The sequence below is a fragment of the Siphateles boraxobius genome, unplaced genomic scaffold (assembly GCF_051911475.1).
Source record: "Siphateles boraxobius isolate OS27281-9 unplaced genomic scaffold, OSU_SipBor_1 25, whole genome shotgun sequence".
NCBI classification, from domain to species: Eukaryota; Metazoa; Chordata; class Actinopteri; order Cypriniformes; family Leuciscidae; genus Siphateles; species Siphateles boraxobius.
The window spans coordinates 23,980,539-23,997,932 of NW_027508866.1; the positions used below are offsets into that span (position 1 = coordinate 23,980,539).

Below are 17,394 nucleotides of genomic sequence, written 5' to 3' on the forward strand. Positions count from 1 at the left end.
GCAACCTCCACTCGGCTCACGCAAAATCCTTCATTTCAAAAGTACCTTATCAACACTAACACTTCCACGATACACATACACACACACACTCATTAGGGGCACACAGGAGTCCCCACCCCACTGTCTCTGGGCAATCCCCAGCAATTACAGACCCGCTTACAGATAAAGCAGATTACGCTTCAGTGTCCATTAGGGTCATCATTAGCTTAATGAAAAGTCAATGGCAGTCAGGAGTGGTGTCACTGAATTGAAAAGGTTTTAGAGCCAGTTACCCTTGTTAGCCCCCTTTTTATATGTGTGAATAAGAGGTAACATGACAACCATGGAAATGACATAAATGCGGTAAATTGACTGGTCAAAGAGTATAAGAATTACCTGCTGTTTACAGTAAACAATTTCTTTCTTTTTTTTAATCACATTAAAGGCAACAAGTAATGAAATTTTCCTTTTTACCTTTTTACTTTTATTTTAAAGTATTTACTCTAATTAACTCAGGTATTATTGTGCACATTATTCTAAATTAAAATGTCTGTTTTCATGATTTTTCATTAAAATGTAATAAGTTTCGCCATCTCTGAAATAATTTTCTTTTTTTTATAATATAAACAAGGTCATGTGGGTGGGGGAAATGAGATTAACCAAAGAAAACTCATTATTGTTTAATATCTCAACTGTTTTTTTTTTGGTACACTCCTAAAAATAAAGATTTTTTATTGACAAATTAGAGATTTTTTATTGACATTCATGTTCCATGAAGATCTTTCCATTTATAGTGGGGAAAAAAAGGGTGTACATTTAATGCCATATTTACACTGCAGTTCTAATTTTTCCCAATTTTGTTTTTACAACCAGGTTTCCCTCTTCCTTTCAAAGTAACCCATATCCGATATCTGCATTTACACAACACATTTGGCGAAACAACCCAAGGTAGAAATACTGACATGGAAAATGTTAGGCCAAAAAGGAAGTAAAAATAGCGCAATTTGCAATAGATGCAGAAGACATGTTTAAAGGTCAATGTTTCTTCACTCCAAAGGGTCAAAATACATAAAACTTCAGCATGACTCCACTAGGTTGAGCCTTCAGTCATGTAAAAGAGTCATTGAAAAGCGTCATGTGACCACGGTTGGTGTCCAACTGAGTTGACGTCATTCGCCACAGTCGCATTTTTAATAACGTACGACCCGCGTTGACGGGAATATCCGATCAGTCCGCTTACATGGCAGACGCAAATGCACGCATCTGATTCACATCAGATTTATTTCCACATATGAAAGAGGCCTGAAATCGGTCTGAGAATATCTGAATCTATGTGCTTTTTTCCTGCTTACAAGTTTGTGGGTCATATCCGATCTGTACCACATGGGAGGAAAAAATCAGAACTGGGTCACTTGACCCATGCAATGTAAATGCAGCCTTAATGTCATGTCTGGTCTGTGTTTGTGTTTTGCTTCATTTGGACTTTAAGTTAGTTTTACACTGTTCTCAGTTCAGTATTCTGTTTTTTCTTTGTTCATGCTCTTCTGTTGCCATGCTTTTTTGATTTGCCCTCATGTGTTTCACCTGTGTCTTGTTAAATACCTTGTTTATTGCCAGTGTTTCTATGGATACGTTTACATGACAATGATATTGTGGCGAGCAGGACGAGGCCGAGGGCCGTAAGAGAACGGCGCGAGGTGGTGATTGATAATGAGCGACACCTGCGCGACGCACCGGTCTCGTATCTCTCGCAGAGGAACGGAAGCATTAAGGAGGAGTGTCGACAGTGGAGATCAAGAGAGGAACAGGTCTGGATTTATGTTGTGTTTTGTTATATGTGACAGCAGTTGGCTGCTGTCTTTACTTTCATTTTGTATTTGTTTATTTTACGCTTATTAAAGTTTTTGAATGTTCGCTGGTTCCCGCCTCCTTCTTCCCACAACATCTAACATAGCTACAGATATGCTTAAAACGCAGAAGTTTTTCACCATTGTTAAAACAATCCCCATTCACACGGATCCGCGTAAACGGCTAAAAACGCTGTATTCTGCTGCCAGGCCATCAAATGACGATGAATTCACTATAGACTGAACACGTAATACGCATGAGCATGACATAATCGTCTTCAGAGATTCGCGTTTTTGTTGTTTACACGGAGAACGTTTTCAAAAACTTGCACTTTAAAAAAAACCGTTTTCAAAAGCTTGCGTTTTCAGGCAATCAAATTGCGGTTGTCATGTAAACGAACGACCAAAACCCATAAAAAGTTTTACGTTTTTAGTTGAAAGCGCTGTTGTGTAAACAGTCCCTATGTAGTAATGGGCGATAGAAACGATATGCAATATAAACTATACAAAATTGGCCTACGATAAAGATTTTAATTCTATTGCACTATCGCGATAATACATGTTGACGCAATCTACCCGCGAGTACCCGCAAAAAGAGCCACGAGCTGCAACCGGCTGCAACGCATCATTGTATTCGTCATCCTGAGTAAACATGGCTGAAAGCGAAACGGAGGAGCTGGTGAAAAAGACCGGTGCAACATCCATTTTTTGGACTTGGGTTCGGATTTGGTCCGGTCTATTTCTGCTGTGCTGCACGCGCTGAATTAAAGTGACAGCGCATGGTTCAGGGTCAAAATGAACGCGGATTGATATGAAAAAATAGTTATCTCTCCTTAAATGCATTTAATTAAATTATACTACTATTCTTCATAGTCATTTTCTTTTTAACTTTAAGCTCGGGGTGACATACGTGACATGATGGATCCACTCTTCGTGGAGGTAGAAAAACAAGTGTTTGGAGACCACAATATTTTGTGTAAAAAAGATTTAAATGCAAAAGAAATGGTATGAGAGAGCTGCTTTTGTCAATTGTGTTAAATCTTAAAATAAATGTATAAATGTTTTGCCACTTGCTTGAGCAACTTAATATATACAGGTCCTTCTGAAAAAATTTGCATATTGTGATAAAGTTCATTATTTTCCATAATGTAATGATACAAATTAAACTTTCATATATTTTAGATTCATTGCACACCAGCTGAAATATTTCAGGTATTTTATTGTTTTAATACTGATGATTTTGGCATACAGCTCATGAAAACCCAAAATTCCCATCTCAAAAAAATTGCATATTTCATCCGACCAATAAAAGAAGTGTTTTTAATAATAAATAAATAATTATGTTCAGTTATGCACTCAATAATCCTTTTTATTTGGGCGGGAATCCTTTTGCATAAATGACTGCTTCAATGCCGTGTTGCATGGAGGCAATCAGCCTGTGGCACTGCTGAGGTGTTATGGAGGCCCAGGATGCTTCGATAGCGGCCTTAAGCTCATCCAGAGTGTTGGGTCTTGTGTCTCTCAACTTTCTCTTCACAATATCCCACAGATTCTCTCTGGGGTTCAGGTCAGGAGAGTTGGCAGGCCAATTGAGCACAGTAATACCATAGTCAGTAAACCATTTACCAGTGGTTTTGGCACTGTGAGCAGGTGCCAGGTCGTGCTGAAAAATGAAATCTTCATCTCCATAAAGCTTTTCAGCAGATGGAAGCATGAAGTGCTCCAAAATCTCCTGATAGCTAGCTGCATTGACCCTGCCCTTGATAAAACACAGTGGACCAACACCAGCAGCTGACATGGCACCCCAGACCATCACTGACTGTGGGTACTTGACACTGGACTTCAGGCATTTTGGCATTTCCTTCTCCCCAGTCTTCCTCCAGAGTCTGGCACCTTGATTTCCGAATGACATGCAAAATTTGCTTTCCTCCGAAAAAAGTACTTTGGATCACTGAGCAACAGTCCAGTGCTGCTCCTCTGTAGCCCGGGTCAGGCGCTTCTGCCGCTGTTTCTGGTTCAAAAGTTGCTTGACCTAGGGAATGCGGCACCTGTAGCCCATTTCCTGCACACACCTGTGGATGGTGGCTCTGGATGTTTCTACTCCAGACTCGGTCCACTGCTTCCGCAGGTCCCCCAAGGTCTGGAATCGGTCCTTCTCCACAATCTTCATCAGGGTCCGGTCACCTCTTCTCGTTGTGCAGCGTTTTTTGCCACACTTTTTCCTTCCCACAGACTTCCCACTGAGGTGCCTTGATACAGCACTCTGGGAACAGCCTATTTGTTCAGAAATTTCTTTCTGTGTCTTACCCTCTTGCTTGAGGGTGTCAATGATGGCCTTCTGGACAGCAGTCAGGTCGGCAGTCTTACCCATGATTGCGGTTTTGAGTAATGAAACAGGCTGGGAGTTTTTAAAGCCTCAGGAATCTTTTGCAGGTGTTTAGATTTAATTAGTTGATTCAGATGATTAGGTTAATAGCTCGTTTAGAGACCCTTTTCATGATATGCTAATTTTTTGAGATAGGAATTTTGGGTTTTCATGAGCTGTATGCCAAAATCATCAGTATTAAAACAATAAAAGACCTGAAATATTTCAGTTGGTGTGCAATGAATCTAAAATATATGAAAGTTAAATTTTTATCATTACATTATGGAAAATAATGAACTTTATCAACATATGCTAATTTTTTGAGAAGGACCTGTAAATCTATATAGAAGAAGTAATAAGTTTGTGTATTAAGTCTTGTGAAAGAGTGTAGATGTATTACTAGCCTACTGTCTGTGTACAAATAGAATCGCAATGCTGAAACTTTTATATTATTTTATAAAAAACACTTATAATAAAAAAAGTGATTTGAAATAAAAAATAGAGGATAATTGTTGTGTTTGTCGCAAAGCCGCAGATCAGTTGCGCACTGCAAACGCAGCATATGTGAAAGCACAGCGCGTGCTGCTCCTGCACCGCACACCACCGCAACACGCACTGCATATGCACTACACACAGAGTACGTGTGAAACAGGCGTGCACTAAAGGAAAGAAACCCAATACTTTACTTTTTCTTTGTTAAAGTTTCTGCAGCTTGTGTACTTGAATTGTATTTATCTGCAACATTATGTTGTATAATTACAGTTGTGCATAATAAATGTTCTCAAAACTACGTACGTTTCTTTAAAAAAAAAATATACATGTAGCAGTTTGGCTTTCCTTATGGTCTATCTAACCTGTTCTATTATAATTTATATATTGTAATATATCGTTATCGCAAGAGGCTGCAATGTATATCGCAATATGGATTTTAGGCCAAATCAACGATCCCTATCCCTATGTATATACCTAGTTATACCTTAGTTTCATTCCCCTTATATATACACCACTCAGTTCCAATTTGTCCACTTTGTCAACGTTAGATGGCTTTCCTGATCATGTTTTGCGTTTAAGGATCAAACATATCCCAAGCAACAAATTTTGTTTTACTAAGATATATGTCCCACTGCACAAGTTAACTGGATTGCAAATGCTGTTTTAAGCTCTAGCAGACAGTATGAACTCTGTCATGTAAGGCTTAAGCATGTAATGGGAACAATTCCAGAGGGACGAATCTACTCACCAGCTTGGTTGGTGGTGACATTCAGCGAGACATACTGGCGCAAAGGGGCAGTTAGTTCCGACACCCCGTTCACAGCCTCCACCTCAAAGGTGTAGTTGGTGTGAGCTTGGAGATCCACGACCATGACGGAGGTGTTCCTCAGACCAGTCCGCTGGGGGAGGAATCGCACGTGGCTTCCACAAGGCTCATAGTGGCCCGAATCTGTGCTGATCTTACTACACAGGATATTGTATCGCACATCTTTCCGTCCGCCTGTTTCTTCCGGGGCGGTCCACTCCAAGAAGACGCTGGTCTCGTTCACGTTGGAGATGGCGTTTCGTGGGGCGGAAGGGGGCTCTGCAAGATGAAACAGTATCACGACTAAATTACAGACATTATACAAAATATGGTACACATAACGGAGGTGGCACTTACTTGTGCAGGCCATATTGACCGGGTCCGATTCGGTCCTGTAGTATCCCTGCTCACATTGACAGGAGGTGGAAGCCTCCACCTTGGTGAAACTTCTGGGAGGACATTTACTGCAGCTTTTGGTCTGAAGAGCTGATCGGTAAAAGCCCGGCTTACAGACTGCAGAGATATCAAGCACAATACAGAGGCGATTACATTACTAATGCGATTGATCGCCGCCTTTGTACTGCTTGTTCAGGGCGGATGAGAAAATTTAGTCATTAAAGTCAAACATTCAACAGCTTCATTAAAGAGAGCAGGTGTTTATTTCAATAGAGAGCTGATGCTTTGAACAAACAGTGTTCAGGATTTTAATTGAACTGCTACGCATTAACGTTGACAGCCATAGTATAAATCTTCAAACATTCCCTCATTCAAACTCCACAATTTTCACAAAAACATGCTCTGAAAGCATTAAACAACAATTTACAATATCACACCGACAAATGGAATCAGTATATCTGTTTTTTTTGCAACTACTCAAATACTTCTCAATTCAGGACAGGTGCTTATGCACAGCAGACACCCTGTCAGCGCAAAATGCATTTAGATAATGTATTGCCATGGAGAGAGAGAGAGATAGATTATCAATGGCCTCGGCAGTCCAAAGTGCACACAAAGACATTAATTAAAGCCTCCCTGGTGTGCATTAAGAGGCAGACAGCAGAGGTGCGCTGTGAATTCAACCCAACTCTGAGCCACTGCGAGAACAAGCCCAGCTGAAACCGGCAGCTAATGTGGAATAATACGATGTATAATATCATTCAGCATCTAACTATTATTAATGGGCCATATTCAGTGCTTCTGTAGTATGTTATGCTTTTCCCTGAAGTCCACTTATGGCGTATATATGCACCAAAAACAAGTTGTAGTTTTGCTACTTTGCCTTAAATGTCAATATGAAATCAAAATTGAGCCTATTTACTTTTTGAAATATGCATTCCATCACGATCTGATCCTTTTTAAAAGGATAACATCCTGACTAGTTTTTTTCCCTTATTGAATAAGCTGTTTTACTTAAAAATGTGACAGATTACTGAAGTAAATAAGTTGCAAATGAGGTTTTACATCTATTTTAAAACTTCTATAAATAATCTCTTTTATGATTGGCTAAACTCCGCATTCTTGTGTCATTCATCCGGATGGGCAAAGCAAGTCTACATAGTAAATCAAACTTAAAAAAAAAATAATAATAATGTTTTTCAATAAATGTGCCCTATAAATATCTGCCAACCACTATTGCTTTAAGGCCCATTCACACAAAGAACAATTACTATAACTATATAACATTTTACCAGATTTTCTAACTGCTTGCGAAAGCACAAACCCTCTTTTGGCATTAAAAAAACGACTGACAGGATTTACTAAAGACACACAATTATCACTGAAAAGGCGTGGACAGGGTTATTTTTGTGGCGAACTTATTGCATAATGCATTTGTAGGAGTTTCCTTTTCAGACGCAACATTTATAGGCAGAGAGTATTTAAATGAATCATGCAAGGTGATTTACTAAGGTTTGCGCTCGTCATTTTACTGGTGTTTACACCATTATTTACCACCCCCAAAAGAAGCATGTTTTAAACCAGACTCTCATTGGTAGATTGCGTTTGTCATTATGGAAATGATCCAGTTGCGTCTGTGTTCTTTCATTTGACAGTCGTCAGCAGATCAAGAGCAGAACTTCATACTCCCATCAGCGCTTTTTTGGAATTGAGTTCTCATGCTAATTTGCCCTGTTTAGTAAATCTGGCCCTTAGTGTCCAAACCAAATGAACGATAATTTATTATTTATTATAAGCATGCACTGCAATTTTGTCTCCTGCCACTTTAAATGCTAAAGCTTGTCAAAGTCGGATGGATTCTGATCGGATGTCAAATTCTAATTCTAGCTTTGCAGAGTAACTATCAAGTATTTTAGATAAAATGACAATGATAAAATCATGTAAATATACAGGTACAGCCACTTTATTTTTGAAAAAGAATCACGTATTGTAATTTGTACATTGGGATGGTATAATATTCTTTAGCCAAATTGTCCCTATTTATCAGTGATCATTTCCTCTTCATCTGTTGCCAAATCGCCTGATTTAAAAGCACGGTAAAACGAACTCATGACTTTTTTCTTCTGCATGACTTGCATATCCATCTTTTTCAGTGCCAACGCAATGGCCTCCAGACAAGATTTGCTCAACTGTAGCCGCCTGTCTGAGGCTGTAAATAGATCATCTTTGCCCCATTGGCAGCATTTAGACGAGACTACCCTCGCATGAGCTAAATGGATTGCTTGTTTTTGGTTAGTATGGTGAAAAATTGTGTTCCACAGAGGAGAAATATACATACAGGTTTGGAATGAAATGAGGGTGAGCAAATGGCAGAATTTAAATTTTTAGGTGAACTATCCCTTTAAAATCACCATACTTGGCCTACAGTTCTTTCAGAGCTCTGCTAACCATAACTGACTCTAAAGCCCTATTCGCACGGAATTAGTACTATCTGGGGACCTCGTGTGATTTAGAAATTACCCCCCCACATCTGAATTTCATGTGCCGCATTCGCACGGGATAACCGAAGCCTGTGATTTTACTCAACTTGACTGAATTATCTCCCGGATATGACGTCAATAGTCTATTGCTTGGAAATGTCTTTTCGTTATAGGTCTAGCTATATGATATATTATGACATAAACAGAATAAAGTTCCTTACCGCATGCTGCTATACATGTCATTCATCTCCATCTAATCATTCTTTTTATTTTTGCTCTTCTGATGATTTTCAGCTTTCACTTTCTGCAAATTGTGTAATGTATAGCGATATGACCCAGCACCCAAAATACTATCGAAACACTCCAAAACAGCCTCCATTCTTCGCGAAAGATGGATAAAAAGGCGCACATGAAACAAAAACCTTGAAAAGATTATATACGATCTGGCCAAATCACAGAGATGCCAATTCACATGGGAATAATATTATCACAGGACCTCTGTCTTCTGCGAGATATAGTAGGTAATTTGCGGGGGAATTTTTACTTTACAAATTACAGCCATGGCCCATTCGCACGATATTAAGATCTTAGACAAACTCCCTAATAATTACAAATGACTAGAGGTCACCAGGTAATAGTTATCCCGTGCGAATAGGGCTTAAGGGCGCTATTTTAACAATCTAAGCGCATGGTCTAAAGCGCAAGTGCACTTAGGGCGTGTCTGAATCCACTTTTGCTGGTTTAATGACGAGAAAAATGGTCGGCGCACCTGGCGCATGGTCTAAAAGGATTGTCCCTATTCTCTTAAGGAGTAATGGGTGTGTTTTGGGCGTAACGTGAAATAAACCAATCAGACTCTCATCTCCCATTCCCTTAAAAGCCAGTTGCCCTTGTGCCATGGCGGATCGTGCCATTTACATGGTGGAATTTGCAAGCGGAAAAACTGAACGCTTCTCTAGCGAAAAAACGGATGTGCTCACGTGCGAGGTTAAACAGAGACCATCTACGGGACAAGCCGGATTCCACCATATCTTTGTGTATACAATATTAATATTTTACATTGCAATTCTTTTATTTTTAATATTTGGAATGTTTGTTAGCTGCTGCGCGTCCCTGTGTGTGTAATAAGCAGAGTGTACACGCGTTGTGGAGCCACCTATAGGCACATATTAGAAATGCTCTCTTTAAATAACAAAAACAATACTGCGCCATTGACTTTAGACCAGGTTTCAGTTGGTCAATGGCCAAGTCCATTTCAGTTGCCTCAAAATAGCAACGTGCCAACAATGTGCCTGAACACACCTGGTTTTCAGATGAGCAGCCCATGGGCGCACAAATGGGCGCAAATGCATTTGCTATTTAAACAACGTGGCGCAGGACATGAAATGTCCAAGCGGGATTCGAACCGGCGTCTCCGGGATGTGAAGCGGGCACACTAAAGACCGCAGTCTCTAGTTGCATCTTTTGTGGCCAAAAGAGTGAGGTTTACTCGCACAGCTCTTACTAGCTGGCCTCCGTTACACTTAACCCTCTAAACCTCACTCCAATCCGGGTCATGGCACCAAATGCAACTGGTCCTATTTGGTAGGGACATAGGTGGGCAAATCATCATATTAGAATGATTTCTGAAGGATCATGTGACACTGAAGACTGGAGTAATGATGCTAGGGAATTACATTCAGCCTGTCGATTCAGCTACTTCATTTAAACATTTTGTCATCTGACCGTGATCCACTTAGAAGAGATGGCAATTTGACAGATATAGATCACGACATGGCAAAATGCATTTTTCCACACTTCACTCAAATCCACGCTGCATAATCCCCACAAATGTCATGCAGCTTTATGATATAAAAGCCTGTGTTAATGGAAACGAAACAAGTTTTGATTAAATAAAGGATTGGTGCTGGGCTGCACTAATGGAGCTTGTAGGAAGCTTTGATTGCATTACACTCGGGTCCATCGGCCACACATGTCTTTATTAAATGAGCAGCTCAGGCGACAAGATTATTCAACAGTTTATCTACATAATGAAGTCACCAGACAAGTATATATCTGTTATGACATGCTGGGCTCATACCAGCACAGAACTGATATTTAAAAATATCTAAAAATGCATATTTCATTAAATTGTTTCATGAGCCGAGCAGATGCCTCCTTGAAGATTAGAAAAAAAAATGCATTCTGTTTACTAAAGTGCTTCAAGCTATAATCCAATAGCTCCAAAATGAAGGATTTGGTAGTCTTATTTTATGTATTTATTATTTTCCCAAAGACCTTTTCCCTTTGTAAACCATGCAGGGCTTTTTAAAGTCAGTCACCGACTGATTTAGCAGGACAGAATTTTTTTCTCTTGTCATGCAACATCAGACCAGGAAACACAATACTGAAATCTTCCATCATACAGGCCATTTATTGATTTTTTTTTGCTGATTTCATTCTACTTATTGATTTGGCATAGATATCTAGGACTGAAAGCATTTCGATGTCTTTGTATTGATTTGTAAACTGAACATTTAATCATATTTTTATCACACCATGGCTTTATTGATTTGTTTTGAGCATTCATGGCAACCCTGTTAACAATAGCGAGAGAATAACAAAGCAGAAATTAAAGCATTCCCAGATGTCACTCGGTATAACAGAAACATTATATGGTTGATAATACAATATCTGAATTAAAAGAATGCATCTAGGTCAGAACTAGGCATGATTTGAGCATTATCATTTGCAGTTTTCACACAGATTTCTATAGTTAGGCATAAATAAATAAATAAATAAAATAAATACACTGTATGTATACTGTAAATACACAGGTACACAGGTACACACACACACAAATGCACATTTTAATTATCATTTAACCGCAAAAAAAAAAAAAAAGGTTTATCATCAATCGTGTGAAATGGAGCTTATAGCACATTGATAACTAAAGCATGAAAAAAATATTGGTCCCACTTTATATTAAGTGGCTTTAAGTACTATGTATTTAAATTGAAATTAATAATTTGATACAATGGACTTATTGTGTACATGTTTTTACATTGAAGTTATATTTTGAAAATACTTGCATGTAATTACAGCTGTAATTACTTTATGTATTTACATTTGTAATTACACAGTTGACCCTTCCCTTACACCTTAATCCACCCTTAAACCTACCCATACCATCACACCAGCCCCTAACCTTACCCGTATCACACCTCAATAGCAGCAAAAGTGGTTTACAATAGAACATGAATACAATAAGTACATTGTACTTATTGTTCGATGTAAGTATATAGTACTTAAAACGACTTAATATAAAGTGGGACCAAAATATTACATTAACAGAACAAAGCATATGAGTCTGTAAATCTGCACATTTGTAAAAACTACCAGCCTTGGAAGTGGCAGAACATTTTTTAGGATAGGAACACTAAATTATCCTTATCAAAATTAATTTATATTAAAACAAAAAATAATAATAATTTAGTGTTCAGATTTGATTAATTTTTAGAATCTTTAACCTGATTTAATTCACTAAAAAAATATAGAATTAACATTACTATCATCAAAAAAAACACTAAAATAAGTAATTGGAATTTAATCTATACAAAATGAAAAACAAAGTAATTATTAAATAAATAAATAATTGATGTTCACTAATTATAATATACAACACAGACAGTTCAGAATCAGATACTGTACTGATTGACCATTGGGAGTATGTTTTATGATGAGCTGTTCTGAATTGACCCAGATATCTTTGAGAATAGATTCTTGGCACAGATTTTTAGCCAACAAGCACCTGTGAACACACACACACATACACGTTGGTGCACCTATCATTATGAGGAAATTTCATAGACGTAATGATTTTAATACTGTGCAAAAAATGTATATTCTCACACACACCTGATAGTCAGCCGTCCTGTTTATCACCTCTCAATGGCTTAGTCTTTTGTGAGACCTGCTCACAAGCTCGATTTATCACTGTCACCAGGCTCTTTCAATTCTGACACACACACACACACACACACACACACACACGCGCGCACTTCACTCTTCAGCTGGGTGGTAACTCAATCATCACCTCCGTGTCTCTCCAACACAAGAGAGTGAAATATGTCACAGCAAATCTGTGTTTTACCTGTGAAACTAGAAAAATGGCTTCATTGTTGCCATTCATTCACTTATTAACTTGGCTGAAATGTTTTAACCAAGCAATTTTCATGAACATGGAATATGCAACTCCCTCTCATGGCAATCATAACTGTTTTATGTTTTGGCTAATTGGTGGATTATTCAAACTAATTTGTAAAGTCTAATTCATATGTTTTTGTACGATCTGTTTACAACCAGCTTACTTTTTTCTAAAAATCATACATTTTCGTACACTGTAAAATGTGTTAAGTTCACTTACTTAAAACAATTTAGTAAAATTAATGAAGTAAATAAGCATGAAGTTTATTTACTTAATATTTAATTGGTTTCATCAAATTTTTTGTAAGTTAAGTCAACTGATTACTTTTTACAGTGTACAAATTCATATGAAAAAGCCACCTGGTAAACTACAAAAAAAAAAAAAAAAAATCAGTGAGATTTAATTGTAATATGACTCAATCACAGCAAATAAGCAATATTAAATGTTAAATAAACAGTTAAGTGGAATATGTCATTGAACCAATGACATTGCACAGTTGGGGCTACACTTTTTGTACATTGCACATTCCTCTCTTATTGAGCATTATTCCTCAGTGCATGCTTTTCAAAAACATCAACCCTCAATGTATACAGCAACAAATATCACACCATACCAAGCCAATTGAGATCCGCTTCATTACATCATCCCTACAGCTGCTAACCACCTCCAAACATTCACATTACCCAAATCCTACAACACCCACCACATCTAACCCAAACAAACACCCACCAAACAATGACAGATGCTAAATAATATCTCACAACCCATCCAAGCAAAACGGTGGGCATAAAATTCCTAAATCACTCCAGTGCACTTTGGCCTGGCTGCGTCTCAAATGCGATTTGATTCCAGCATGCTTGACTACAGCGCCTCATTGATAATGCAGGGATCATCGCTGCTAACAGTGGCAGGGAGTCTATCCAAAGTCGTAATGCGTCGCGCAAAAGGCTAATAGGTAATTAATATGCAGCAAACAGTGGTGCGCCTGGCAATTAACAAGCCGGCAAGGATCTCAGTATAAGCGCCTTTAAAAGATAGACATTTTGAGACAAGAAGTGTTGATTAATAAGGCTTTATATACCAGAGAGAAAGAAAAAAAAAACTAGCTTTGATAGCAGACATGTCCTATAATTGAAACCATGATGCTCACTGTAAGATACAAGCCAGAGTAAGTTAACGAAAGCTAATTGGTTGGAGAACATTACGATGAAAGCGGTTGATAAATGCCCTGACAAATAGATTTGATGCTAATTACAACAGGAAGTTGAGTGTTTGACATGCATTTAATAAAGGGCGAATTGAGCTAAATGTTAGAATGGATTATCTGTTGCTTAATTGTATGTGCTCAATTATTCTTTTTATAACACATCAGAATGCAACACTAGCCTTGTGAAAAAGAAGTACACTTTAGCATACTATAAAAAGAGTCTAATTACAGTGCAAAGTGCAAACTGAATGCAATGCTTTCAGAAACGTAATTGTAATTAAATGCAAATGTACTATAGTTTAAATGTATATTAAGTGCAATCAGCTAAGCTGTAGAATGATTTTGACCACTTAAGCAGGACTTAAAGGGATAGTTCACTAAACAATGACAATTCTGTTATCAATTACTCAGCCTCAAGTTGGTCCAAACCTGGAGTTTCTTTCTCTTGTTGAACACAAAGGAAGATATTTTGAACAATGTGGGTAACCAGATAGTTGATGGACCCCACTGACTTCTGTAGTATTTTTCCCCCTACTATGGAAGTCAATGGGGTCCACCAATTGTCTGGTTACTGACATTCTTCAAAATATATATTTGAAAGATTTGTAATTTTTGGGTCAACTATAAGTACGTTTTTATACTGTTTGTAATTTCATAATTACCTCTAATGTCATCAAAGTAAGGGTAATGCTTTAAAGTACTACACAACAATGTGTAAAAATGTACTTTAAAGTAAAACTTTTAATTTAACATCATCACAAAGTGCACTTTTTAAAAGTGTGTTAAGAATCAGGGTCATGAAAGTGTAATGTATCAAGTACACTTAGGTTGCCTGTATCATTAAATTGCCTGTATAATATTAATGTACAAATAATATCAAAGTGCAGTTTTGTTTTTAAGATTTGAAGTACACTACAAGTGCACATTTAATACAATTAGGTGTCCCTTTTTTCACAAGGATAAAATTCAGCTGAAATCCTTCCTTTTTAAATACTGGAAACATCTGATTTGCATTACAATTCAGTGACACTGCTTCTACTATGCTACTGAATCAGTATTACCACAAAAAAAAGACATTTTTGTTGATGTGTAGCTAACAAAATTAATTGAATGTTTAAATGTTTGTGAGAAAGACTGGGCAACGCCAAATAATAAGACAATAAATAAACATCTTCAGCTGGGTTCAGACTACACAATATTTTTTGTCTGTTATGATAGTCACTGTGTCAGGTTATGAGATTTTGACTCCTAAAATTCTTGTCATGTCATTGACAAAAACATGTCAGACTACACATTCCTGCCCAACCAATCATCACTTGCCATGTTTAACGACATGCGTGATGTCATCGAGAACTAGCGACTGACTTCTGGAAACAAGAGAGTAAACAAACAATGGCTAACAAAGTGGCGCGTTAGCTTAATGCTAATTCCAACATTCACCCATTTTCTGAAGTGCCTCCACTATCGTTCGCCAGCGTTTATGTTTTTTCACTCTGCCATGGTCGTCCCTTGAAGAAACATCATAAAGGCAGGTGTATTGTTCATATATAGTAGCTTAATGAACCTTTCCTCCACTGCATAATTCCACCAAGCAACACCAATAATACCGTCTCTCACTCGGTTCATCAAGAGCTTCTGTTCTCCTATTGGTCAATGTCACAGATGTGACAGAACCCATCGTGGAGGACCGGAAAAATTAAACATGCTAGTCTGTTTATCGTGACGTGAAGTGTCGCAGTCTGTTGTCGTCCACTATAACACACTATACATTGATAAAACAATCGATTATTGCGTCCCGATGCTAATTGCAGTTTACGAATCACCACGAGATAGGCATTAGATAAACGTAGGCATTAAATAATAAATACATTTCTTTACTAGGCTACAATCAAAACAATTTAAGCCTAACTCATGAATGAATAAATCTTGTAAGCTTGTTATTTTTGGTGAATCAAACTCACTGAATTGATCAGAAAACTTATTGACTAATTAGGCCTAATTGGAATGTGAGAATCACTAAATGCCTTTAAAGGCCCACTGAAGTGCCTTGGAACGTGCAGCTTTGTATGATGCATTGACGTAATTTCCACTAAAACGGGAAGCTAAGGCGGGACATATTGAATGGCTCCTCCTCCTTTTCAAATAGCCAGTAGCGTTTAGTTTACCTCACAGACTGCAAGTCGTACTTGTCAGCACCATGGAAGTGAATCCGAGCGCTGATGATACGTTGGATTCAATAGCGGAGGTGTGAATAACTTCCAGCCATTTCATTCTTAACCAACGTACATTAGGAAATTAAATAAAACTTGAGTGTTCGGGTAACCGAACACACATCTCAAACCCATATTGCTCTGTGACATGTCAATGGTCGCTTTGGCCAGGTGGTGTGTATAGGATAGGAGGCGGAGCTTTAGATTCTAGAGAGCATTTGATTGGACAGAAGATGTGATGAGAAGTCTGCGGTGATGTCGTAAAAATCCCTGATCAGCGGAAGTGAGTTTTGAATGCTTATATCTCCTAAATGCAAATTGTGTCATTGTTTTGGAACACACCAGCTTATTCATAACCTTAAGGCTAACATATTCATACTAAAAGCTAAACAACTTAAATTTTGATTTCAGGGGGCCTTTAAGATTTCCATCTCTAGCTGAAATCTATGGTACATTATTATTTAGAACAGACGGGGGGGGGGGAAAAATCAAGCCGTCAAACAAAAACAAATGAGAAAACATAAACTTGCTTTTCCGAGAATGCATTTTAAAACAGAAACAGACCGCAAAATAAATTGTAACAATGGTACCCCAGATGGCGATCGACTCTCGCAGATAAACATCCCTTTCCTATGTTTAACATTCTGTGAGTAAAAGTGACTTTAAACAAATACATTCAAATGCCAATATGCAAACATGTGATGGGCAGCGTCTAGTGTTAGTCTTTGAGCTCGGCTATTGTTGAGGCCAAACTTGTGTATTTTTCCTCAGTGCTGTTTGAATAGCGGGGCGGATTGAAGTTGATTTATAGCATAGCAAATCTGCTATCTAAATTCCATTATGTCAATGACATCTAGTTGGACGTCTGCTAATACCCACAGCATGTCATCTCTAGCTGATGCACGGTATATGCAGGCCTGAAAACACATCAAAATTGTCATTGTTGAGTTTTGTCATTCATTGTGAGATATGAAAAGCACTTAGAAGGGATGGTATGCACTATTCACAGAACAAAAACTGACATTGTGAATAATCAATTCCATTTTCTCCAGATTTGGTGCAAACTAAATGGAAATGGAGCAAATTATGCTTAAATCCTGATATTATCTACGCAAAATTATACGGCATAAATAACCAGTCTGAGGGTTAATGCTGCATTACATTAAACACAGACATCCAGAATTTACAGCTTCATACTTGAAAAATGGCAACAAAGAAACAACACTTGATGTTAGACTTCCAATTTAGAAACTGTGGAAATCTCAAGTTTCACAGAGAAATGGATGTTAGAAGTCACACAACACTGGTTTAGTTGATGTTTAAGCAAAAAATAACTGTTTAAGCAAAAAAAGATGCATTAATTGATATCGAAGTTTGCATTTTTTTGTTCCAATGTCATCTTCTGAAAGGTATAAGTGGGGATATAC

General features: G+C 37.8%; 1 protein-coding gene across 1 annotated transcript in view; it reads right to left on the bottom strand.

Annotated features, from left to right (window-relative positions):
* Positions 1-17,394, bottom strand: part of epha5 (EPH receptor A5) — a 105,851-nt gene that overhangs the window by 46,729 nt on the left and 41,728 nt on the right. Inside the window, exons 4-5 of the mRNA XM_077243266.1 lie at positions 5,846-6,001; positions 5,432-5,767 (exon numbers count right to left, since the gene is read on the bottom strand). Coding sequence (XP_077099381.1) covers positions 5,432-5,767; positions 5,846-6,001 — 492 coding nt within the window. The remainder of the gene's footprint in view (positions 1-5,431; positions 5,768-5,845; positions 6,002-17,394) is intronic.